The 27,947-nt window shown below is 39.2% G+C and overlaps 2 protein-coding genes across 2 annotated transcripts; one reads left to right on the plus strand and one right to left on the minus strand.

Moving 5' to 3' along the window:
* Window positions 1-1,885: 1,885 nt before the first annotated feature.
* Window positions 1,886-6,922, plus strand: LOC111219396 (cell wall integrity and stress response component 4-like). The gene is made up of 5 exons (XM_022742057.1): window positions 1,886-2,262; window positions 3,133-3,297; window positions 4,166-4,464; window positions 5,216-5,343; window positions 5,918-6,922. Exons 1-5 carry the CDS (start codon window positions 2,019-2,021, stop codon window positions 6,117-6,119), a joined length of 1,038 nt encoding a protein of 345 aa, XP_022597778.1. The 5' UTR covers window positions 1,886-2,018; the 3' UTR covers window positions 6,120-6,922.
* Window positions 6,923-12,071: 5,149 nt separating this feature from the next.
* dennd6a (DENN domain containing 6A) lies at window positions 12,072-27,947 on the minus strand. The gene is made up of 19 exons (XM_022742114.1): window positions 27,671-27,947; window positions 25,687-25,725; window positions 25,358-25,400; window positions 20,917-21,029; window positions 20,188-20,268; window positions 19,494-19,599; window positions 19,194-19,273; window positions 18,395-18,454; window positions 18,121-18,176; window positions 16,981-17,103; window positions 16,040-16,135; window positions 15,206-15,300; window positions 14,574-14,639; window positions 14,279-14,343; window positions 13,812-13,901; window positions 13,392-13,555; window positions 13,177-13,279; window positions 13,012-13,086; window positions 12,072-12,718 (listed from the first exon to the last, which is right to left on the minus strand). The coding sequence occupies exons 1-19, from the start codon at window positions 27,899-27,901 to the stop codon at window positions 12,587-12,589; spliced, it is 1,818 nt and encodes a 605-aa protein (XP_022597835.1). The 5' UTR covers window positions 27,902-27,947; the 3' UTR covers window positions 12,072-12,586.

Here is a 27,947-nt window from a genome sequence, read left to right on the forward strand (position 1 = left end):
ATTAAGCTAGGTCAATCTTTATCTCTTAACTTAATAGTGACCCAATGCTATCACTTGGCCCTCACCACAGTTTATTTAATACATGAAACTGGAACCTCTGAATATTTTAATGAAATATTGACCACTGAACTTCAGTGTAGCTTTCAGTTTTTCCTTTTTCGTAATTTTCAAAAATATCTATAATTCTGTTTTCTGTCATTATGAGGTATCAAGTGTAGAATGATGAGGAAAAAAGGGAATGTAAACAATTATAGTATAAGGCTGAAACATAAAATGTGGGGAAAAAAAGCAAATATACTTTCTAAATGCACTGTATGTTCACATTCAAGTGACAAAGCCCTCTTGCTGCTGTGGTATTTGTGACTTGTTTGATGGGACCAAAAGAGGAAGTAGAAACATGATAGAGGAAGAATGTAGGGGTGGATTATCTAAGTTGTGAATGGACGGGTCAATAAAACACTGGACTTTGACATGAGAGACTACGGTTGGCTTCATGTTTCCGACCAACAGTCAGTCTTATAAGACCATGATCTTAACCCTGCACAGAGTCTTTTTGGCCTGAAGCCCTGTCACTGGAAATAGTTCAGTCTACCACTATAATAAGGTAGGTTTTAGGAACTAAAAAGATGATATACTTATTGATACAGTAACTTGTGTAGTTCAGGTTTGCTTTGGTTTGTGGCTCTGCATGGTTTCTGTACATGTCTGTGAAAAGAGAAGCTCACACCCCCTTTTCACCCCATAGAAAAGATTTCACACAGATATCATGAATCAAAATCATCCCAAACCCCCACAACAAAGTTCCTTTTTAAAAAACACATTCTTTAACTTCATATTTAATTTTTTTCCATTAGCTGTTTGATTATGTTTTCTGGAAAATTTATTTCCCAACATAAACATTTAAAGGCTGTTTCAAAGGCGTCTTCATACCATGATGAATATTCTGTATAGTGAATCCTGTAGTTGTATTTTAGTCTAAATACACTGGACTCAGCCATTAAATAACGTTTTTATACCTAAATTCTGCAGAAATACAGAGGACATGACCTCCATGGCAGCTGTGGTCCTTGTCACAAAGAGAGACTGTTGTGTGTTTCTGGTTTGGGGGAATCACAGCAGAGTGAGACATCACGTGTCTTCTTCACTCCATGCATCAGTCTGGCTGAGCTGTTTTCTTCCATGTACAATATTACAACACTATCAGTGATGATTGCACAATTCTTCATTATCTGTACTGTTAGTTTATGGCAGATCTTGAGTAATGGAAACAATAAAAAACAGTAAATATAGGTCACACTCAAGTGATACTGACCCAAGACACTTAATATTATAAGGACAACGTCAAACGGTAATTTTCTTTCCCTTTTTTGTGTGTTATGTAAAGCACTTTGAGCTGCATATCTTTACTATGATTATCATAAAATCCTATTTTCTCAGTTACTTCCTATGGCATGGTTTGGTATTATTTGTTCACAACAACAACTTGGACAAGGACATGCAAACGCAGAGTCATGCAGTAAAGAAGTGGAACATGGTTCAGGTGCTCCACAACTCTTGTTTCAGTGATTGGACTCCAGGTTTGCCAATTGCTGACTCCAGTTAGCTTTTGTTACAGTAATGCCATTAGCCAAGGGGACAACTACACTGTGAATATTTGAATGATGTATTCAATGTGGACAAGAACAATATAATATGGTGTTATTAAAATAGACTGTTTGTTCATTATTGTAACTTAGATAAAGATCTTACAATAGATTTCTCTTTCTGGTTCCAGGTTTAAGGCTGTGACTCTGCATTTTGGTGTCAGTCCAATGTGGTGACACAGGAGAGACAGAAAAGGAGAGGGGGGATCTGTGCACAGAAACGAAACTTAAAGTTGCCGCAGACGCCTGATGAGGAAATGAGAGCATAGAGCTGATGTGCATCCTGTTCAGAGGGACAACAGACAGATACAGACTCCAGACACAGTGAGGACACACAGACGCTTCACTGTAGAGACTCTGGTCAGCTGGGTGAGGATGAAGATGAAGAGCACGCAGCTTTTTGTTCCTATGATGATGGTTATCATGATAACTATTGTTCCAAAAACAACTACCATCACTACAAGTTGGACTACCACCACTCCAAGACCGACTACCACCACTCCAAGACCGACTACCACCACTCCAAAACCGACTACCACCACTCCAAGACCGACTACCACCACTCGAAAATGGACTACCACCACTCGAAGATGGACTACCACCACTCAATGGACAACAGGTACACACACACACACACACACACACACACACACACAACAACACACACACACACACACACACACACACACACACACACACACACACACACTTAAAGAATTATAAAGACTTTTTTAGGGCCATTTTCGGCTTTATTATGACCGGGACAGTGAGAGAGAGACAGGAAAGTTAGGGAAGAGAGAGAGTGACACGCATCAAAGGGCCGGAGTTGGATTTGAACCCAGGTAAAGACTGAGATCTTAAATGGTAAACACTCCCAGGTGAGCCACAAGGACACCTCACTTTTAAAGACTTTTTGAAACATCTCCTGGTTAAATGCAGGTCATATCAACAAAAATCAAATCACACAATTCACACTTTGCAGGCAGAAGGTCAGAGGATTTAGTGCAGTCAGGCCTGAAAATACAAACTGTAAGTGTGGAGCTTCATACCAACTCTTAACAGGTTTTGAGTGTGTTATTTAGATTATTACTTTATTAATAACCAGAGGGAAAACTGGTTTGCTCACTCAGGCACAGTGACTAATAACAAAACACAACAGACATTATACTACTGCAACAGAGCGCCTTACTGCAAGTTTATAATCCCGCCAAGCCACTAAATTAAAACACAGTTCAGACAATTGATCCATTGGTGTATGAAGAGCTGCAAGAAATCTGGCAATTGATATAAAATGAAACTATCCTTAAATAATATTACTTTACAATCGGCTCTAATTAACACAGTCTAAAGGTGTGAAACACACATTAACACACATTAAAAATAATCACTTCAAAAAATCAAAACATGTACAGAATGCATGAGTAAAAAAAATCTGTTAAATTGTGTCGACAACTTCTTTGTGTGGTCTATTTCCTCTTTCCTTCTCCAGGTCATCCTGCAGTAAATTTAAATGGGAAGATGGTCACTTTGTCTTATAATGGAGGAGGGATATCCTTCTATCCCCCAAATTATTCTCCTCAGCCTTCTGCCTGGCCCTCCACTCCTTCCTACACCACCACCTACCCTTTCTCAACCACTCCGCCTTCGACCAGAGGTGAGAACATTCGCAATATACAAAACCAAAAAGAAGCACTTTTCTCTCTGTTAGGTTTTTTATTGTATCAAACATTAGCTGAAACAATTACTTGTATGGGAAACAGTTCAGGAACAGAATCAATCACACAATCAGTTGCTCATCAAAAACTAGAATGATACTCTTCATTATGTTTTGCAGATTAAGTGACACTAAGTGATTTCTAACCACAAGGAGGCAGAAGGAAGGAAGAGTAACTTAACACTAAATTATATCTACAGTCTCTTTGTTAGACGATCAGTTTATTGTGGTTCAGCACTCTGGCAGTTCTTTGCCCAAATCCATTGATTCTGCCCTTTAGATCAAAACAATTCTGTGAAACGTAGTGCTGGGCGAGATGGTCGGACTTGGGCACAAACTTGGGAATAATTCGTGATTTTGATTGATTGATTTTTTCCCCTGAAAAATGTAGCAAGACTGAAACAAAATTGAAACGTCATATTTTAAGGCCTTTATGTGCAAAATGGTTGAGCAAGATTGATAAAGAGTAAAACTGCACTGTCTGCAAGGCCGTGTCTTTACTGCTTTGAGTCTCTTTGTGATTGTATCGAGTCTCTGTTTGTTATGTTGTGTCTTCTGTTGTTTTGTTTCTTTTTGTGTGTCTTTGTTGAGTCTGTGTGTGGTTGTGCTTGAAACGTGAAAATGAACCCATGTCTCAGGTGTGATGTTATTGCACAGACCCACTTCTGTCATGTGCACTACATAGTGTATTTGAGGCTGTTCCTTTTGTATTATAACAACCAAAGTACTGTTCATGTACTGTTTGTTTTCTTACTTGATTTTGTCAATAAAATATGTAAATCAACACTCCCTCATTTAAATCCTGCAGGTTTGTCCATGTGTCTGCGTTACCTCTCTGACTACATGCCAACCAGTTACCCCCCAACCTTCATAGTCAGTCCACGCAGCAGTCACCCTCTGACTCTGCGATTCAGAACGACTTCATATGAAGTGTCCTTTGATAGGTACGGTTACACCAACCTGTACTTGTCACCCCGCATAAAACTCCTGCCAGGAGTTGCACCGGACATCTGGACCAGAGTCTGCCTCACCATAGACTCCATGAAGAATGTGGCCCAGATGTTCAGCGGCTCCTACATGAGCATCAGGAAGATGCTGAATGATCGGGTGAGGACGCAGTAATTTGTTAATTTACTGTAAAAATAATAGACACCCATCATCAACACAGTAAGTACAGCAGAACACATCTTAATATCACATTATCAAGTTTATATGGTCTAAAGCAGCAACATGTGGGCTGCAAAGGTATCACAAGTGGGCCGACAACCTGGGTGACAAAATATAGTTATGATTAAAAAAAAAAAAACAACATTTTTAAATGTTTTAAAATGAAATGATCTTTAAATATATTAAAATCGTTTAAAAGTGATTTTAAGTGAATTGGAGAGAAACTATTGCCCTGAAATAATGGTACAGAAAAGTCACAACTTTACACGTTTCCCCATCAGAACCAGTGAAATAAGAGTCCACCAGATAAATCCTAAGAATCAGTTAAAGTGGCAGCTGTATGGTATTTTTATAGATTTGAACCAAGATATACTGAGGCAACACAACCCTCAATTTTTGTAGCTATTGAATGATAACCAGACTGAATCGGAATCAGATTGCTCTACAAGCAGGTTCACTCTAAAACTGTGTGTATTCAAAGATATCAGAGACATGCATGTGGATTCTTTACATCAAATTTAATTTATTTATTTAAATTTTTGTTTTTATTTTCATATTTCATGTCTGAAAAGGGATTTAATACTTTGAGGATAAGACTACAAACTCAACAACTTGTGGATTTTGTACATAATCATCGTCTCTAATATTATATATCTGCTGTTTCTGTGTGTGTGTGTGTGTACGTGTACAGTACTCATGGACAAGTGAGCCAGTGATCGCGGTTTCAGGTTTTGATGGTCAGGTCACTGACGTCCAGATGTGGGATTATCCTCTGAGCTACAGAGAAGTCACTGACTACATGAACGGTGGCGTCTACAGGTATGAACCTTTGAGTGAGTGAGTGAGTGTGAGTGTGTGTGTGTGTGTTTCTCACATCTTCAAATTACCATTTAAAGATCAAGACTTGATTTTAGCATTGAGGTTAGTTTGGATGGTTAGGTTTAGGGGCTGGGGTCTTCCCAAACTCAAATGGATAAAATTAAGTGATTTTTAGGGTTAGTGACATTTTAAATGGTCAAAGGTCAACTTCGCTGTGACATCATAATGTTCTCCAAAAATACTCAGGAAGGGGAGATTGTGACCATACCTCCCTGCATCTTTGCTGCTGGGCGGAGGGATACAACCACGAGGCGGCAATTCTAGTTCTCTTTGTTTGTTTGTTTTCTTGTTTCCTTTAGTGCCCAAGTCAGTTTTGGAATACATGAGCTGTTTCTGTGATTGACAAGACAATCCACAGTGTTATTTTACAATTAAAAGTCCTTTCATAAAAACAAATCTATAAAATTTATGTTTAACATTACAGTATAAAAAAATACAAATACCATGTTTTCTTTACTTGTTTGAGTTCCATCATTCCCCCTAAAAAAAAGAAAGTTTGTGTCTGTGTTTTTAGGCTGTACCGCGGCTCCGTCCTCAGCTGGTCCTACATCAACTACTCTCTCAGTGGAAATGTGCTATTGGAGGACGTCTATGAGATCCAGGCGAAACAGCCAGTGAGCAGGAGGGGGAGAGGGCGTCGGCCGAAGGGAGAGAACAAGACCAGGAGGGTTTTCAATGTGGGGGAAAGTAAAAGCAGAGAGCGACAGCAGCTTTAATGAAACATACAGGAGCATGTGCAGGAAAATCCTCATTTAATCATTTAATGATCCAAAACTCAACTTGAATCAGCAAACAACAACTCATCAACAAGTAATAATTAATATGAAATATAATTAAAACGTTATTGATTTGATAAAAGTATGATTATTTTTTACAAGACAAACTAGTCTCACTTTAACACTTTAAGCTAATTAAAGCTAATTTTTACAAGCACCTTTGACTTTTTATTGTTCTCTGTGTATTTGTTTTAATTTTTATATTGTTAAAAAAAACAATAAAGAGACGGCTCACAGAATTTTGTTATTGTTTGTCAGATTTATGTAACATGCAGCTTGGACAGAGAGGTATTATTAAAATTTCTGATCTGTTCTGATAATGTATGTATAATTACTGTATGTATTAGAAACAGACCATCTTACAGGCCATGGGCGGACATCTAACTTGTATCAATTAATTATGGATAAAGCAAAATAATCCTCAATCAGCAAAAGATTATTTAATCCAACAATCTAAATATTAACATCTCAGAAAGAGATTGAGAGCTGATATACTATGACACCCAATATCAGACTATCAATACTAGAAACTAGCTGATCAAAGACTTTTCTTTGGAAGCCAAGACGATTTAAGAGAATAAGAGAACACACTGAAATTTAAGCTCTCTCTTTAATGACATATAATAACCACCATGGTCAAATTAATGTCAGCTGTTACCATCACTTCAGCAAAACAGGAAACAATTTTTGAAAATACAATCAAGTACAGTGGACTCACCAGAACCTAAAAAAAAAAAAAAAAATGCGTGAAAAATCTGCTCTGATCTTATTGTCACAGCAGCCTTTTTAAAACTTTGGTCAGCAACTTTACTCAGAAGAAAAATTAATATCATACCAACACAGAACAGTTAGTTGGTTCAAGCAGAACAAACACAGAGCTAATGTTACCTAGTGCAAGCTAACACCAGCTAACATTAGCTAAGGGCTAAAATATTAAAATATGAACCTATATTCCTCTTTATTCTTGTCTTGTTTGTATTTTTTAACATGTTTAACATTTAAAAACGTGACATGAATATATTATGTCTTGGTTAACAGATGTGTAGCACAGAGAACTAGCTAGTAGATAAAACTAACCAAATGTTCAAAATGGCTGCTGTGTCTTTTTTTTTCTTTTCTTAATTATAATAATGTATCAAGCGAAAGCAAACAAACAATGAAAGATACAAAGGTTCAAAGGTTCAACTTAGAATAAGAGTAACATAAGATTGTAATCAACACCTTTGCCATCGCTCACATAAAACACAATCAACTCAAGGCCATTGTGTGGAAAGCATCAATAAAGATCAACTTATATTCATCACTTTCCTCGTATTATCATCGCTTAATCAAACTGTAGTCCTCCAGAGTGGTTGAGTGTAGTGGTTATGGCTTCAACAAAAACAAAATATATAGTGACTGTGTCAATGGAGCAAAATGTAGCTGTGCAACACAATGGCTATATGTGCTTGTATTAGCTTATGTTGACTTTTTGAATTTGTAACATCTTGTTGTTTTTCTTTCAGACACTTGACAGAAAGAATGGTCAAAGGTTTTGGCACTTGAAAGTCCTTGTTAGCACAAAATGTCGAAGATAGCCACAAGCTAACCTAGCAGGACAACTTTGGGGCGAGTAATACCACAAAAGTTTGTTTCGATAAAAACACCAAGTACTACCAGGACCAGGATCACTGGTATCAATACCAATATTGATACTTTTTATTGCTAAAAGCAGCTAATATGTAACGATCTATTAGCCGAGAGCATTATTAATAGGCTACTTCTGAACATGAGGTTATTCTCTCTTAATTACTCAATTACATGCATGTTTAAACACAATACTTTAGTTTATTATATTTATCGGTCAAGGACCATGTACAAAAAATCGTAAAAAAAAATAATATTAACAACCATGTGGGGTTTTGTTTAAATATTCCTTATTAACTTTATGCAGAAATTTGGCCATTGACACCAACACCAATAAGCAGTTGGACTTTAGCAAAATACTTATTCATTTAAACCAGTAATTGACAAATGGTGTCAATGTTAGCTGCTGTTTTCAAGGTCAGTGAAGAGAAATGCTAAAACTTTCCATTCCCATTGTGTCCGTTAGCAAATAAGCTACAAATTCAAAATGTCAAAGTGTCTCAACATCATTGTAATTATTCTAAGAAAGGTAAATTAACATTATATGAAGCAATTCTTATTTATAACTCTGTATTTATCAAGACATCTGTTGTAATAACAAAATAATTATTGTACATCCTCATATCAGGGCCAAATACACTTTACACCATTATGTACAAAACTCTTAATTCTCTACAGAGTGGAATATGAGAATAGCCCTCCATAAAAAAATTCAAAGTTGCTAAAATAAGTTGTGTTTTCTTTTAACAAATATAAAACTTACATGGTTGCCCAACAACCAGATGACACAGGTTTTTCCAACCAGCACATATTTTTTGTTATTTTTCTTTACAATTATCTGCTGAACAAAAATTTCAAAGCATTCATAAAACATATGTTACGTGATGGCTTCAAAGAAAATGACCCAAACAACATATTCCAAAAGTGTGTCAAGAAGTCCATTTTACATTTTCAAACAAGTGAAATGCAAACATCAACTAAATTCCTGTGCAGATGTGCATGACCACTAACTACACAAAACCTGGTAGTAAGTCAGAGTAATTTACACTATGAAAGTACAAATTACCATAGTAAATAAAATTACCTGTAAAAGTGTTATTGCTGTCATTATATATGGTTTTGTCAATTTATACACTGTTAGAGGTCCAGGAATGTCCATCAGGCCTAAAGAAGCTTTGAGGTGAATTATTTTCATTTCCAGGAACATACTGATGGTTTTTTCATGTTTTATCCCTTTAAATTCAAAATGTTAAATCTTAGCCTGCTGCCACGACAGATATCTTGTTACAATTTTAATAAATGACAAAAATCATGGTCAATTGACAAAAAAAAAAAAACACCAAAATCTTCAATCAATCCAAAACCTTGTATCCCGAAGCAAAAATAATCCACATTAATGTAAATTAAGCACATCTTGCAGTTAAAGGGTTAAGACATGTACAACAGACCCAGCAGTGCTAGTCTCCCCTCTACGAGGAACGAGCTTGTTGGGTTTCTTTATTTGACGGGACTCACCGACTTCGTTTAGATCTGCACCTTTAGTTACCACTTCTGATCTAGTTTAACAATGCATCCGTTTATTTTGCTTGCTCAGCAGAAAACACTTGAAACAGACTTCGGGAGTATTTTTTGTCTGGAGGCAACATATCCTGAGGAGGATGGAGGTCAGTCAGAAGTGACTCATCAGCAGAATAAATTTAGTTTAGTGTCAGAAGAAAGAATAAATGTTAAGCATTGAGCAGCAGTTAAAGAAGACCTGCTCTTATTATCTTTACAGGAACCAGTTTTCATTCGTTCAGATTGAGAGTAACTCATCGAGACTTTGGTTCTGCTCTCCTTCTTATAAGGCACCGGCATCATTTTAACCCCAATCATAAAGCTACTCCGTCTGTGAAACATCAGTTGACAATGCTAGCTGTAGTGTTTTTATTTTTTTAATTTTTCTCAGAAATGCACACAAGCCAGCACACAGTTCCCTAACGCTGCCCGACCCTGCAGTCGCTAGTTATTAAGTATAGAGTGAATTTGGGGACTCTCTTTTTTGACAGTATCTGTTTTCAGCTTGCCGGTTTTTTACTTTGACGTATCTTGCCATTTCTTGTGGAAGGCAGGACTAATGAGAAAGCCTCAATTTGTCTTCGCCATCATAATTTATCACTAAACTGTGGAAGAACATTTCTGCCAGGGGGTAAAAAAAAAGAAATAAAAAAAAAATTGGAATGAGTGAAATAAAAATGTCAAGTCAAATCATTTGACATTTTAAGACTTTGTTAGTCAAAGTGTTTAAAGTCAGAATTTTCATACAACATCAAAATTCTAATATAAATAACTAGATAATTATGAAATAGTATCTAATCATTTTGACTGGTCACAAATATTTTAATTATTCCAAACATTGTTTTCTTTCTGGCTTCCATACTTGACTCAATATTCAGGACCGCAGTGCGTCGCCTCCGGTAGAAATTTGTATTTTCTATAAACTCTCAGGAGCAAACTACACAATCGTCTCATTACACCTGAAAAATAGGAAAAAGATAGTCAACAACATTAAAATGTGATGACTGTTGCTGACTTTGTGACACGATCTTAAGAGGAATCAGCTCGAATAAACGCCTCAGATGACGCGGGAGATGAGGTTTGTTAGCTCCTAACTGACTATAAGATTTATTTATTCTTTGGCAAAAAAAAAATTCTTTAGCAGCGAGAGCACCTTAATGTATATGTATATATATTTTTTTTTACATTTTTCTTTTTACATATTTCATTGGCATCTGTTTTCAAATTGCCCATCCAGTCACAGCGGTGAGAGACACGCTTTCTGTGAGATAATAAAATCTGTGGCCGACACACAAAATGCATCAGGATTGCATAATTTATATCATTCAACTTGTCGAAAGTATAATCTGGTCTTTACTGCCACTTCAGCATCACTGACCCAAACACACTGAGTGTGAGTGCAGCTTCATTTACGTATATGAATCTTGGTTTCAGTTTATTCAGCTGGAGTCACTGAACAAGTGTAAAAGCAGTTTCCTCCATCTGCTCTTACAAACTGACACAGCACAGAATAAAATCCTCTTTTTGAAGTTACTTTTAGACCATATTTAATTAAATTACACTACTTTTGCACCATGGATTTATTTAATCCTTTTTTTTTTTCCTTCAAGGATGTATGGATATTTCTCAAGTGCATTTCTTGTGTTGCTGCTGCCAAGTGAAAACTTTCCACAGAGTAAGGAGTGAGGAAAGTGGTATTGCGTTGAGCTCAAGTTTTCACAGAAGTATCAAAGGGTTTTACTACAACAGCTCATCTGTGCCAGGAAAATACAACATAGAACAGATAAAATGTTAGAAATGAGAGATATTCAGGATATTCTTTTGTCAAAATTATCAAATAAAAGTCAAACTTTGTTTTCAAATTTTGTCTAAGTCACTATTATTTATCAAAGTTTAAAAAATGTTTTTAAATCTCATAATAGTTCATTACTTCCTCTTAGTATCTCATAATTTTGACTTAAGTCATAAGTTTGATTTAATTCAAAATTTCCACTTGAGCGCTCACGATTTTGACTCTCCATCTCTTCACTTTGATTTACCATGAGTATTTTTGACATTTCTAACTTTTCATCTGTTCATTTTTTTTTTCAGTCTTGGCAGAAACGGGCCTCCACAGTTTCACAGTCCAGCGGGCCGAAGACTTTCCTCAACCCGCGGAGGAGCTCAGAATCAGGTAGTTGAAATAAAAACAGGTTTTCACACAATAGCGACACACAACTTTTGGACTTAGTCTTCAGAAAAATACAAATATAATGACAACCTGCACCAGAGACATTTCTGAATATGGATACAGGGATGTGATTTGCTCCTGGGCCCACGAGACAAGAGATGTTTACTGCATTGACAGTTATTACAGGCTCGCTGGTGCTTAATGCTGTGTGTGTTTTTATGGACAACATTTTAGTAAAATTGAATCATAAAGCACTGCTTGGCTCTGCTCGCTTCAGTTTGTTTGCATAAAGGTGTCTCTGTGTGTGTGTCTCTGTGTGTGTGCCTCTGTGTGTGTGTGTGTGTGTGTGTGTGAGAGAGAGAAGGGCACACTGGCCCAGTTAGCGATGAAGTGCACTTCTTTTAAAAAACTTTTTTTTTTTTTTTTTTTTTTTTGTTTAAATGGATGAAAGCTCCAGTCAGTTCTGCCTGCAGCAGTCCATCGTCAAATTAAAAAAGTAAAAATTAAAAACATCAAGAGGTAAAAATGCTGAGGGTCAAAGGTCAGCTGGGGTCATCTTCCTGCTCTTACTTCCACAGTGATGACAATCCTTCTGCACACAGGTTCACCACGGGCTCAGATGGACTTTCGTTGATGCTCGACGCTCTTATCTTTGTTTAATAATGTCTCTGTGATAAAAAAAAACAAAACATCCTCACATCGTTTAAACGAGGAGTTTACGACGAGCAGCTGCGGCCTGCTCCAGCTGGTCTCAATACCACCTGATCACTGAGACATGAGCGTCACGCTTGGTCCACCGAGCCACCGCAGTAGCAGTTTGGTTGGGATAGGGGTGGGGTGTAAATATAACTGAATTTGGATATTTTTTGGGGGGGGAAATGCAAGATGCAATGTGCTTTCATGGTTAGAGCAAACTAGGGGTCCTCGAACTGGAACCCAGGCTGAGTAAACAGGGGCCCCTGAACCTGGGAGCCAACTGGGAGGAGGCCCACTACCCCCCAAACTTTAAAACAAGCTCAAACTGGGGTTGGAGTTGCAGACAGGAGGTTAAAGGTCAGGGTGTGGAGGGCTTGTGGAGGATGCCCTGAAGGTCCTCTGGTAGGGCCAGGATGACGGCATCGATATGGGCCCTCAGTTTGGGAAGGGTCCCCGGACGCACCGGGAGCTGCTCCCTCTCCGCCTGACTCTGCAGCAAAGAGCATCGTGAGCCGGAGCACATTCACCAACGTTCACATTATCAGAGTCTGTGCGGGGTTTCTGCAGCGTTCACTGAGCTACATGCAAGACCTTTTTTAAAACCACACAGAATAAAATTTAATGCCCATTTCACCATGGTGGAAAACCGACAGGATGATACCATTTTTCTTTATTATATCATATTTCAGCGCTTCCCAGTAGGATTTACCAAGTAGTAGAAGTAGTATTAGCAGTATAAACTGTAGTAGTCATCGTTTGAGCCTTGGATGAGTTCGTACTTACCAGTTTATCCTTCAGCTTCAGAACCAGATCCACCGTCTCCACCTCTGTGTGCTTCTGGATCCTCTGCTGCAGATCCTACAGACGGATACAGACGGACAGAGGATAAGAGAGACAGAAAGGACACCCTGATGTTTTCATTTCTGAAGAGAGCTTTAAACATCTCACCTCCTCACACAGCGCCTCGAGGTGCAGAGCCTCCAGTTTCTGGGTCATCTCTCGCCTCCTGTTGCGGAACCAGCCGTCAAAGTTGGGAGACTTGAGGAAATGCCTTAAGACGCAGAGAGAACCACACAGGAGTCCACATGATGCTCTGCATTGTGTGCATTTCCAGTGTGTGTGTGTGTGTGTGTGTGTGTGTGTGTGTTTGTGTGTGTGTCTACCTGTAAAGTCCTATCCAGTCTCCTTTCAGTCTGGATGTGAGCTGAGGTCCAGCTTTCTCCAGTGTCTTCATGAAGTCCTGCTGGATGAACGGTCGGAGCTGAGGAGGACTCTTCCAGGGACTGATGGACTTCTGCAGAGGCATCAGACTGGCCACGTACCGCTCCTGTAACACACGAGCGTGGTTCAGTGATACAGTTCAAACCAGCAGGGCCCCAAGATACCCAATAATAAAGTATCTATCTATCTATCTATCAATCCATGTGACAGTGCATTAAAAACACCACTGTCCTTGTTCCTGACATATTTTATCAAAAAGTTGTGAGTGAGACATAAACAAGACAAAATCTACACAGCACCATGTCACGATGAAACAATGAAACCATCTCAAGGAACATAGAGAGATAAAAAGAAGCTGTTACCAGTGGAATGATGAAGCTCTGTGTCAGTTCTAAGAAGTAGCGTCGAAGAATTGCATTTTGGGCCGCTGAAGGTCTCTTTTGTTGAACACCCTGAGAATCAAGTAAAATAAACAAAAACAAACATCACCTTTACACTTTGTTTGTCTGGTTCTAGAGCCAGACTGAGCCTGACCAAGATGATCAGTAGACTTCTGCTTATTAGAATCAGAATCGGAAACAGAACCAGGTTTATTGTCAAGTAGGTTTTCAGCATACAAGGAATTTGCTTTGGTGTTTTGGTGCATAACAACATGGAAAACAAAGGAAGCAAAATATAAAAAAAGCTGCAGGTCAGAGATCTTAAATATAAATAGAAGAATTTAACAATTAGATCAAATATTTACAATAAAAAATGTGAAAAAATATTATAGAAAAATATAAATATACGGCTGAACACGGCTGGTAATCGAGGAGAGATCTAGTCTTACCTTCTGAAGCTGTTTGATGATTTCTTCATCTTTGTTTAGATACGGTTTATATGCAGTGTACACACCTGCAACACACACACACACACACACACACACACACACACACACACACACACACACACACACACACACACACAGATCAGATAACAGAAGCTGATCTGACAGCTCCCCCTGGTGGAGAATCTGCTGCCTCATAAACGTAAGTGTTCAGTTTGTGAGCGAGTTGCAGGCCTGTTCTCAACAACATAATTACACCAAAATATAAAGACACGAATGAAGAGTATGAAGCATTTACCAGGTTTAGAGTCCAGAGTTTTGAGGTTTTTCAGTTTCTTCACTTTCATCTGCTTCGCCATCTCACCTGAGAAGAACGGACGGACGGAGAGAGGAAAAATCAGACAGACAATTCAGAGTTTTTACAATGTCTTACCTGACATCTGACTTACAGCTGTACAGTAATTCAACACGGGTGTGGGCAGCATACGCTTATTTATATCATATATATGTTTCATTTTGGATGGTAACGGTATATAGACAGAGTAACCAGAGAGCTAGAAGCCTCTGTACACTGTAATGTAATGTAGGCAGTACACCGTTGTCTCAAATATCATTGTTTACCGTCTCCCTTCATTCAAACTAAAAGTCCTAGACCCAACCAGGAAAAAACCAGGGCTGCCACTGAAAAGTTGATGAGTAAATGCATCAGTTTGAAAGACATTAACTCACATTTTGTGAGTCAAATCAAAGCGTGGCTCTAGAATACACAAAAGTATCTGGACGTTGGCGTTGTCCACATACTTTCGGCCGTAGAGTGTGAATCTGAGGTCATTTCTGAGGCTGAAGTTACTGCTGTAGTGGACTGCGCTGTATTTGTCTTTTAATCAATGCAGATTTGACTTGAAGTGGACGAGCAGCAGCATCATCTACCTGCTTGCTTCATGTCTCCGATGCGGATGATGTGCGGCCAGTGCTGAAGAGTTTTAGCAAAAAAAGGATTGGTCACTCCTAGAATGACCGATGGCCTGTAGAGAGAGAACAGAGAGGCGAATCACAGGTGACTACAACATTTAACTCAGGCAAACACCGACAAATCTCTAAGAACAAGGACTCGGGTTCAAACAGCAAACCTCCAACCTGAAGAGTCCCCGAGCAAGACGCTGAATTCTTGCTACCTTAAACCTTTCAGTAGGTGGAGAACAATAACGGGTGGAGAGATCAAATGTGTCGCCATAGCCTCATGGTCTAAGGCAGTGACAGAGTCAATGCATGTTACACACGGTCACATGAGAATAATGTGTAGGACACACTTCAAAACACCTGTGCCTGTTGTTTTCCATCGAAGCCTGCACATTAGTGGCATCTTGACATTTTCCAGCGCTGATAAAAAAAAAAAAAAGTCAACACTCTGGAAAATCAGCAATCCTATCACAGACTAGATCAAAACATCCCAACAACTTCTTCTGCCCGCAGAGAGCATCCAGTGCAGGCAGGCAGTACAGGTGTCAGATGACAAATCACTGCGAAACACAGACAGTGTGTGTTGAACGCTGAAGCTCTTAGAGATCAGACTTAAAACAAGCTCAAAAACCCAGGACCAGCAGGAATCGCACAAGGCTGTTAAAGTACAGAGACACTCCCGCCTCCTCTTGACCATGGCTCAAGTGCTGCTACGCAACTGAGCAACTAAGCAAAGCAGATGGGAAGTCAGTGCCTTGCTCAAGGGCAACACGGTAGCTGCTGTGCTGGTTCATCTTTACTCACGGAGCCTGCGTCCTGGTGGTGTACTCCTTGAATTCACTGTCGTGGATGGTGAAGTACGGCCGGAAGTCACTGCAGTAACGTAGAGGAGAGATGCAGCTGCAGAGAGAGAGAGAGAGAGAGAGAGAGAGAGAGAGAGAGAGAGAGAGAGAGAGAGAGAGAGAGAGAAAAACAGAGTGATATTAATGTTTGAAGCCTGATCCACTCCCATGTGGCTGCATGACCCTCTGATGAGCAGAAAGACCTTGACACAGCATTTCTAAATCCTTCAAAGTCCCTCGCAAATTATTTTAATCAGCCCATTTGCTCGCTGTAGGACTTTCATCTCCTTCCAGTACTAACCAACCAACGCTACAGGATGACTGGACAAGGAGCTGCTCTAGCTTCACAGCCGGTCACAGCACAGTCAGTGACCTGCCTTCTGTCTCCACAACACTGAGAGTGAACATGTATATGTAAGAGAGTGTAGGACTGGGAGAGGCCACAACAATATGATCTTAATTTGATCCAACTGAACATCGGATGCCTCTTAAATCAATGTATTTGCAAGTGAAACCTAAACATTTTAAATAGGATAATACAATTAATGTCGTCACTGAAAGAAAAAATGAAAATAAAACACATGACATATCACATGTCTGTATTTATATAACTAGTCTGTGTCTGAGTTAATTTCCTACCAAATGGTTCACCATGAGAAAACAATACATTCATTCACATCCTTTACAACTGAATTCAAGGTGTGAAATTAAATGTATTAAAGACATATTTCTAGACATTCTGAGTCTTTTCCAGAATTTAAAGACAGAAATTCAGATTACATCTTCAATTATATTAAAATTTACTTTAAATATGCTGCAAAATGTCAAGCTGTGAAATACAGGTTGACCTAATTATTCTGTTCCTTCTGGCACAATGACCTGTCCCTAACCCCTCCGACTCACCTGACCAGTGCCAGCACAGTATCTGATGACTCTGCCGGTGACGGCGCCATCACGACAAGTGCCTCCCCCAGCAACACCAACTCCCACAGCATCTGGATGTGGAAGAAGACCGGGTAGAAACACCTGGAGAGGGAAGATGAATATGTAGAGTTCAGAATGTGTATATAACACAGTTTCCTTTCCTGCCAAAAAAGGGTTTTCAAAGGATATTTGTACATATTCTACTTGCTTGCGCAATATTCATCTCTCGTCTCCTTGGGTTGATTTTTTACAAAGTATAGAAATTACCTGAAACACACGAGTGCGTGGAAGGTAGAAAACACCTCCAACAGTACGAAAAACTGATGTCGACTTTGGAAAATGTTAAGACATTCACAGACTAGGGCTAAAACATTTGGTCCTTTACAAAGCCAAAGCACACGATACTGACAGAACAAATACTTGTTTAAAATGCATTTTTTGTGTTTTTGCTGAATGTCCTTTTTGGACCGGGGAGCATCTGCAGGCATAACAAACTGATGAGGAGAGTTTCCTTATTCATCATTACTGGACCGTTCCACACATTTTGAACAAGCAGGTGTTTTTCTGTTTCCAAATACTCCTGACAGGGTCAAACTGCTCTGGTAGTTCGCTTTATGCTGCTCATGTTTTTATCTGGTTTTATTCTTGTCTTTTTGTTCAGGTCCTTGAGGAGGTGCCCGTGATCAAGGACAAAATAACCACACGGACCTGAACATGAGCAGGAGGCGGTTATTCTTCTTCTTTTGTACAGAATACAGAATATGCAAATTAGCACAACAGGGTGACAGTACTACAGCAAGAACCAGTAAGACTGACCTTTTTAAAATTTCCATGACTATTCATGATGGTCAGACTGACCCTGTGGGTGAGTTCTGTGAATAAGTTCACTGACTGTACAAGTTTTAGAAATACAAACTGAATACTGCAAAGAAGGTTGGGCTTTATTTTGTCCCATCACCAGTTTTGGCAGATAATCGTTTGGAGGGAAGGTTTTGTTCTCCTGGTGTCACCAGGTAAAACCGTCCTGCCAGTACCACGCCTGAACAGCAGGTTGCGACAGGATATGACACATGCGTGTGTATTGTGGAGAAGGGCAACACCATGACCTGCAAGTCTCACCTAAAGAGGTCGACTTCATGGATGGTTGGGAGCACGATGGACACCAGACTGTCACTCTGAAAAACAAACACACTCACTTTTTAGCTGAAATAATCAGGTGTTCAAGGTATGTTCACACACTTCAGTCAGAAATTAATACAAAATGCCAAATGTGTAAAAAAGATCTCATTCACTTAGAAAAAACAAATATATAAATGGAAAACAGCTTCTTATGAAACAAAATAGCTTCTTTGTGTGTGTGTACGCATGTGTCTGTGATGTTGTGTGTCATCACCTGGGCGGACTGCACCAGCTGTGAAGTTCCTGGTTTGTCGTAGCAGGTCGGGATTCGAACCTGCAGCAGCACACAGATTCAACACAGTCACAGTTCAGACGCTCGTCACAAACCAGTTGAACACTGACAAGATTTCTCCTGCTTCTGTCTGCACTTCAGAGTATCAACTCCACACTGCTTCTGTTTGCTTTAATCAGAGATCGGATGGTCGTGTACGTGTCATAGTTGTTTTTGAATCGATGCGTCTTCGCACACGGACAGAACATGATTACGGAAATAAAACAGCTCCTCAGTCACAGTACTTTTTCAGTTTTAGATTCAGCAGTATCTCACAATAATTCATGAATCATTCATTTACACCTTTGCAGGTGATGAGCTTCCAAGTTACTGTTGATAGCAGGTGACTGAACCTCCACTACCCACGGCTGCCAGTGGTGACACAATCCTTAATCTTCATATTATTAATTACATATCTTCATATTCACTGCCTGTTTTCTTGCAACTCTTCAAACATTAATTGAGCAATTTCATTAACAGTTTTTTAATTTAATGGCTTGGTGGGATTATGAACTGCACTAAAGTGCTCCTGTAACGTGGTGGTCTGTATGTTAGTGTCACAGCTGTCGCAGTAGGATTCTGTCTGTTATCATTCACAGTGTATAGGTGAGCAAACTAGTTCTCCCTCTGGTGATTAACAAAGTTATTTAACTAACACACACAGACAGTTTGTACTTTGACACCCGACTGCACTGAAACGTCTGACCCCTGCCTGTAACTGTGCATGTGTGTGTGAGTTTACCTTTATGACCACGCCCATAATAGGCAGCGTCAGGATTCGTCCGGGATGGGGTGTCGGCCAGCGGTCTATGTCATTACAAGCTGTCAATCAAATACACGAACAAGAGCGATCTGAATCAGCATCCACTTTATACTGATTAAAACTAAATGTCTGTTTGTGGATAAACTGTTAAAGATGCCACCTGAAATACAGGTGGCATCTTATAACTCCAGCAAAGATAGGTACATAAAGACAGGAAGGAGACAAACAGACAGGTAGAGACAAAGAGACAGACAGGTAGAGACAGATAATCAGACTGACCGGCTTCCAGACAGGGCTCCTGTTTCTCAAAGTATTCTGGAGCCATGATCTTCAACAGCGAGTGGAAGAAGGTCACATAGGGCAGTTTACTGATCAGGACCAGAGACTGGTGGAGAGACAGAGAGAGAAATCTGTATTCACAACACTGTCATATGAAAAGACATCAGTATTCCCTGTTAAAGCTGTGAGCGCTGAACTGCTCTGTTCATCTGTCAGCCCGACAGATTTGATCATTAGAAACATACTGTCACTAGAGCTGCAACTAATTATCATTTTCCTTGTGACTGTGACTGTGAGATGTCAGAAAATACTGCAAAATGTTCATCACAGTTTCCCAGAGCTCAAGGTGACAAGATTCAATGTGAATATCAAATGCATAAAAAAGATAAATCATAAATAATAATATAATTTGTACAAGCAGATATTTAAATATAGTACAAAATAGCAGATACGTAATATTGCACAGTTGTTGTATGTTAATTATTGCAGATGTGGGTTTGTCAGTTTTTGCTGGACGACCCTCAGATCTCCAACATATTCTGTTTACAATGACACAAAACAGAGAAAAGCAGCAAATTCTCACTGTTGAGCAGGTGAGCTAATACACGCTAATACAGTGTATTAGTACTCATATTCAGTAGTATTTCAGAGACAATGAAGCCGAACTGCAGTGACCCTGCAGCCTGACACTGACCTTCTGGAAGTATCCTCTCTTCAGAGATTTGTCTCGCACCTGACGGAAGTACACATAACCGTAGTAATGTCCCTGTTCCCTCTGCAAAACACACACACACACACACACACACACACACACACACACACACACACACACACACACACACACACACACACACACAGAATCAGAATTGAGTTTTATATCACTAAAGCAGACAATCCAGATGTAGGTCATCAAGCTGGTTCAACCATGGGCCAGTTTTTTCCATCAGTGTTCAATGAGGGAGGCAACTTTTACAGCCGTGGTGAGATGCGTAAGAATATTTTATGTTTGAGTATTTGATTTCTCTTAAGAAGAAAACAGGAAATTGATGTTTTAGGATTGTATCCGAGGGCAGATTTCCCCTTCAGTTAGTTCGCTGGCGCCAACACCGTTGCAGCAGCTTATGTTACTGTAAAACTCTTTTGGATACAAAAAATGATTCATATAAAAAAACAAAAGACATTTGTGTTGTACTACGAGATTTAACATGTAATTGATGGTTATCCACAGACAATAAACAGTGACCTATTCCATTATTGGTTGAATGAAAATGTTATTGTTGTCTAAGAACATTTTGTCTTTTATGCTGCTTATTAGTGGTTGAGATGCAAATCATTGATTATATTTTTTGTTTTTAAAAAAAGCAAGTGTGTGTGTGTGTGTGTGTGTGTGTGTGTGTGTGTGTGTGTGTGTGTCTTTCCCAACCTTCAGACAGGGTGGTGCGTCTCGGTCGGTGGTCTCCAGGAAGCAGCCGAGCGATGACTTCCTGTTGGAACCCTGACGGAAGCGGAAGCAGAACTGGGTGTCGCCAAGGCAACCTGGAAACACAGGAGTGATGATGTGGTTACCATGGAAACACTGCCAGGTTTAATCCTTTTGTTGAAACCGACAGGAACAATAGGCTTTCAACAGACTCATAAACAAAAATTAATAGTTGTTGTTAGAAGTTGTTCCAGGAAGCAGGTTTCGTGAAAACTAAACCTCCGTTACTGTGCTAACATATTCTGTGAAGCTAACCTGCTCTTCAACAAACCCAGAGTTTCCATGATTGTAGTGCGCCTGAAAATAATTGTAGTAGTTTACATGTAGTTTAAAAATTAGTCTTTGAATAAAAGCTTAATGCAGTCTTAACTACTTTTCAGTTACTCTGTTTAAATTTACTGCATGTTGAAATACATTAAATGCTGTTGATCAAGATTTTTAAACATTTTCTGCTGCCTGTGGTGGTCCGGCTGAATAAATATATTTAATAATTAACACGTAACATACAGTAGGATTCCAGCACTTTATCCTAAATTAAGGAAATTCAAGTCTGATAGGAAGTCTGATAAATGCTGAACAAGTGAATTACACTGAATAAAATGTGAGAGTGTTAAATTATTGACTCTGTTTCCATTCCAACTCCACTGGATTAAAATGGAGGCTCTGCTCTTTATTTATCTGTTGCCATGGTCAATCCTAGTCTCCAAGCTCCATTGATGATGGATTTTTTTCATTCACCAGGCATGCACTGAGAGTTGACTGAACTAACTCTGATCAGCTGAGTTTCCCATCTCAGTCAACTCTGAGTTAAGGGTTCGGTTCAGAGTTTGTTAGTCCTGCTTTCTGGAACAGGCCCCCAGTTTTACTCAAATCACACCATGTCATGAATCTTTCATAGGGTTAAAGGGTCAATACGCTTAATGTGAATAGTTCACTAAAGCATAATAACCAATAAATACCGGAGCCAACTAGAGCCTAAACTCTTCTCCCATTAAGTAGAAAGGGACACAACCAAACTTTGATGCTCGTGTTTGCTGGTTTACCATATGGACTGCTTCTTAGGTAATGGAACATTTTATATCAGCTTTCCATGATCTAATCTTTTATAAACTTTGTATAATCTATCCTTTACCTATATACTTTTTTTTTTGCAGTATTCAAAGGCTACAGCTCTGTAAACCACATCAATGACAACTGCCACTCAAATAACTCCTTTTACTGCTACTCAACATGCTTCACATGCAAAAGTCTAACTGTAGAAAATGTGTATTTCAAAAAAAGGGCATGTCATGTCAAGTGGCTCTTCAGTGTCTTCCTGGTGTCCTCCGAACTTTTGGATAAACAGGAAGAGGAAACAGGGAAGAAAAGCGGAAATAGGAAGTACACGATGAGTCATCGGCCGGCCTTTAACCTCCTCGTGACCTCCGCACATACTTCAGCAGACACGCCAGAGGAGAGCGGGCGTGCGAGAAGAGAAAATGAGGTAATGGTAATCAGAGTTCAGGACAAGACACAAACACTTCAACTCACACTCAGAATGCAAGTTGTGTGTGTGTGTGTGTGCGCGTGTCTCACTTCATTCATAGGACACAAACACACACATATACACACACACACACACTTCAAGCACTCAGCCAAGACTCCATGACATCATGCAGTTGTGTTGCGTTTGAGACCACCCAGTACGAAACAGGACATCAGCAGCTGAGCCACAACTCTCGTTCTCAGTCTGGACTGACGTAACAGACTCTGGATTCTCTTCATTTTATTTGTGTTTTTGTTTCTATTTACCTTAATCAGAGTATGTGAGACACTGGATCTGAGCCTGTGACCCTGCCAGCACTGTCTCATTAGCAAAAAAGAACAAATCACAATCAGTGAAATTTAGTTTCTCACAGATGGAAAAGGAGCTATGGCCTTATTTTCATCAATCACAAGATGTCTGATGTGTTAATAAAGTGCCTGAGGGGCTGGAAAATTTATCTTATCATTTTCATGACGACAAATTTTGTACTTTTGAATTATAGCAATTTCCATATTGCATTATTGTTTTCATTTTGGACTAATCAGCAGATTATATTCCTGTTTAACTGATCCATCAATTGTCCTATAAAATGTCAGAAATGTCACAGAGCCCACAGTGATTTCTTCAGTTATCTTGTTTTAGACACTCAGTTTACTATCATGACATCACAGACAAAAGTAGCAACAAATGTTCACACATGAGAAGCTCAATTGTCGCCAATTTGTTTTCTATCAATCAACTAATTGATTAATCAACTACCTGTTTCAGCAGTTTGCATTTTGCTTTTTGAATACCTGCCAGTGCCTGGCCTCTTTTAAAACTGCATTAGTAGATTTCTTTCTAAGAGACAGAAAAGACTCAAAGAGCTGGTGAAAACACAGGGCGGGTTCACCAATACAAGTAAATACAATACAATCTTTTACATTTGATCCTCACTGCGCGCAGCTTTAAATATCTGTAGAGTAGAAGCATGTCTTATTGATTATGTTCAAGTGCAGCATAACTGTAGTGTTTTGTTACAAATGACAGATATATCTTTCACATCATCTGGGCTGTGACCATTTTAAGACCAATTTTTAATTCTATTTCTGTCCCTGGTTTGGCCGTATCTCTCCATCTAAAACTGGTGGTACATCTGCTCCTCTCTATATCTGATGTAAAAAGCCTCAGAATAAAGGTGAGAGTCAGCACTTTCACATCACACTCACTGCTTCATTTGAAAACCTGCGTGCTGCAATGCAGAGACAACATGCCTAATCATGTGTCAGTAGTACTACTTTCTGAATTCTCAAAGTGGATTAAAGGCAAATGATGCCAACTCTGATCAAGATGTGAGACTGCATTACGGGAGACACTGAGAGCGAGAGAGCTACAGATCTACAGTGTAATGTCTCTCGCTCTCTGACACACACCTACAGTATATATATATATATAGAGCAGCCCTGTAAGCATCTTGTTCTAATCCTGTCTTCATCCTGAGAGCAGCAGGTTCATCAGCTTCACCGCCTGCTGAGTCACAGTCAACAAAAAAAACACACACCTGCAGGCAGACACACGCACTTGATTCACACACTCAATTCCAGAGAGGTCTATGCATGAGTGCGCGTGCAAATCAATTCATACCCCTGTTTATCATCAGCCTAGTGTTACACTAATTAAAGTGTCTAAAAATGGTTGCGCTAGCTCATTTTTTCTGGGCTCTTTTCTTTTGGCAACATAACAACAAAAAACGATTTTCAAAATGGTCCCTGATTGTAACTGCTGGGCAGAACAATTATAGTCAGACAAAACTTAAACAACAATCAGTCAACAGAGAGCCAAAGTCAAAACAAAGCTTCCAGATTGTGTTCCAGAGAGGAGAAAACCTAATTCAGAATCACTATGGCAATTGTAATATTACAAATTATTTTTAAAAATCCAGCCCTAGAGGCCTACACACCTACACACCTACACACCTACACACCTACACACCTACACACCCAAGGCCGTCAAAGGGATAAAAGTGACCAGCATGACAGTCTGAAACCACCTTTCTGATGATGGGGTTGGGTCTCTTTTTGTAACTTTCTGAGACTGACGAACACATCCACATGAAAGTCATTGGCCTTCTGTGTGGAGGTGTGAAAGTAGGCAGGGTTTGAACTTCTGTCTCCTGCTCTTATTCTTAATTCTTCACACAACTACTTCTTGTGACAGTTTATATGTACACTAGAGTGCAACACCATGTGTGTCTTTGAGGAGAGACTGCCTGAGAGAGCGCATCATTATCCCCATTTGTATAATTCATTGCAGCTCACCCCTCTGTGACAGCAGGTTCAAATGTTCAGTTTTTTTACAAAACTGTTTTAAAGCAGTGTCGACTTTATGTTCATTTTGGAGGATGTAGTTTGTGGTTCTGTTTAACTGTGATGTGTTATACTGCGAGGTGTTTCTAAAACCAACAATCCAACATTCACACCCACCTCACACTGTGACTGGCCAAGAGTGTGGAGGTGAGAAAGTAAGCAAGGATTTATCTTCTCGTTGTAGTTCTGTTTTTTTCATTCTTTACACAATTATTTCTGTCCCCGTCTGTTCTGAACATCTGAGTTCAAAACTATGAATGCCATCCAGGAAGACTGTCTGAAAACTTTATCTCCATATTTAACAATTACGGCATCTCACCCTTCCTACGGCAGCTGATTTTTCACTGCGCTATCAAGCATGGCCGATCAGAAAAATCTTAAAAACTTGACCGAGATGGTCAGACAACACGATGTCTTCTCAAGCATAACCCGGCCCTTAATCTGACACATCACCATGTTTCGCTGCATTCAAAGATGTCAGAACAAAGTTTAAAAGGCTGAAACAGGAACTCACCTGAGTTTGAGTCCGGAAAGGAAAGGTAGCAGATGCTTGTTTTCTGAAAGAAAACAGGAACAAGATTATATTTTTTTGTTTTTAATCTCTTTATCATGTAATTTTAGGTTGATTCTGTTAATACACACACCCAACACTGACACACAACAAACAGCAAACAGCAGGAGATCAATGATCATCATTACAATGACCGAACATGACAATTTTTTTTAAATAATCTACCAAACTCTCCCACTTTTACAGCTCAGGTCTTACAGGATTTAGTGAACTTGTCCATCAAAATGTGATTATATACAGAATATAAATATCTTAAAGTCAGTTTGACTCACCTCTTTCTCTGACAGTTTGGAATGATGAGGATAAATGACCTGGAAAAAAAAGGAAGAGATTTAGCACACGGCAGGAGCTCATCCAGCTCATCACAGGTTTTTTTCAAACATCTTTACCAACATTTATGTGTCTCTTCAATCACAATCACTGAATCTATTACTGTCTGTAAATCCTATCCGTCATTTTATTGCACTTGATAATGTTAGAGTTTGCAGTCCCTGTACTACAACAGGCCAAATGTTTAAATTTTGTGATATCTTCTTAAAACTTGTTAATTAATTACTTATAGCTGAAACCTATTTTTCAGTAAAACAGGAAAGTACAGTTTAGATGTTGGTCAAGGCAGATGGCTGCCAACCATGAGTCCGGTTCTGCTCAATGTTTCCACCTCTTAAAAAGGAAGTTTTTCCTTACTGTCGCCTCTTGGTAGGAATTGTTGAATCTCTGTAAATAATATTATATAGAGAAGGTCTAGACCTGATCTATTTGAAAAGTGCCTTGAGATAACTTCTGTTGTGAATTTGCACTATACAAATAAAATTGACTAGACTTGATATAAACTGATTTTAAGTGATAAGTGCACTGTATATTTTAGCAACAATTATTTATTTATATAATATTTACAGAGAGTTATTAACTGATATGTGTCTGTGGCACAGAATACTGAAAACTGTCATTTGTGGTCTTTATTCATTAATCTGATTATTAATATAACTGGTTTAAATCAACATTTTGCCAATTTCAGACTGTATTATATGGAAGAAATATATAGTATTTAGTCAACATGGAACATTGAGAACTTTGGCTTCTTTTGTTAAATGAAAAAGAGTCTTGTAGAAAAACATGTTTATATTCCTCTAATAAAGGTCCTAAAAAAATCATTTCTGACACCAGTATCAAATAGCCTACCATTTTTACCATGGCAATAATTGTAATGGAATTTAGAATAACAACAAATCAACAAATTAGTCGATCGTCAGATAAAGGAATAGCAAAAGTCATGCTTCTTAAATGTTTCCTGTTTTCTTACTCTGCTATGATTGTAACCTGAATATCTTTGAACTGCCGGACTAGTCTAACAAAGCAGTATATTTGTAATTGTCCCAATGGGATCTGGGTACTTGTGATGGATAATTTTTTAGAATTCTGTGCTATTTTATAGAGGTAACAATTAATCGGTTTATCAAAACAATTATCAGTGGATTAATCAATAATGAAAATAATAGTTAGAGGTGGTCCAAATTGAGTTTTAAATCTACAAGTACTATATCTAATTAGTAATATGACAAAATAACAGCAAGAGTCTGCAGTTTTGTGTTGCCCAGCTAAACATAGAATGTGAAACAGAAACACTTGCAGGAGTTTAAAAACAAATCGCTGTATAGGACCTTCTAAAAATATGCATTGCATTGCACTGCAATCAAAACTTGCTAGCAGGTTACTGATTAATGTCTGTATCCAAAACTCATGTGAGGACAACAGGTGTTTGCTCTGTTACCCTTGGTGGCTCCAGTGGGATTTAAACCCTCCAAACCAGAGGCGCTGTGTTCAACTCCCACAGTTTAAGGCCTGAAAAAGTTTAATGTGTGCATGTCTGAGGATGAGTTTCAGCAAAATGCCTCCATGTGAAGTAGAGGTATGGGTGATGCTGAGGCTGCTGTTGCAGACTAACTCGAGCGAAGGAAAAACACACACACTTCATCTTGGCTACAAAAAACAACATCAGGTCATGAACTCGCTATCCTGTTAAAAGTAAAAAGTGATATAATTCTATCATTCTGCTGTTATTGTTGTATTTGTATGTAAACATGCCAGCACTATTCGACCAAAGAATAATCAGTCAAACAGCTTCATGGAGAGGTTTGTGTGGTCCAGTCCAGGAAATAGTCTGAGCCGTGGATAACTGCTAACTTAGACATTTTAGCCACAGTGCAAAGGAGTTTTACATGACCCAGCTGTCCCGGGCGGCTACTTCTGCCTCACCTCCACCGCCTGTCCCAGCTCCAAGTCGAAGCCGACCACACAGATGCAGTGCAACCAGGCGGAGAAGCGGTCCCACGGTAGGAGGAGAGCCTCCTCCGGCTCTTCGTCGCCTCCAGGCCCGGGGGGCAGCGTTATCTCCTCGGCCGGGGAGATGCTACTAGCGTCCTGGTCGTCCAGATCCTCCGGCTCTTCGACCTGCTCCCCCAGCTCCTCCGGGCCTTGCAGAGCCATGCCGACGGCCCGACACGGACAATAACGTGCTCTGGGTTAACGGGTA

Source organism: Seriola dumerili, unplaced genomic scaffold (assembly GCF_002260705.1).
Source record: "Seriola dumerili isolate Sdu_G_001 unplaced genomic scaffold, Sdu_1.0 BDQW01000066.1, whole genome shotgun sequence".
Taxonomy (NCBI): Eukaryota; Metazoa; Chordata; class Actinopteri; order Carangiformes; family Carangidae; genus Seriola; species Seriola dumerili.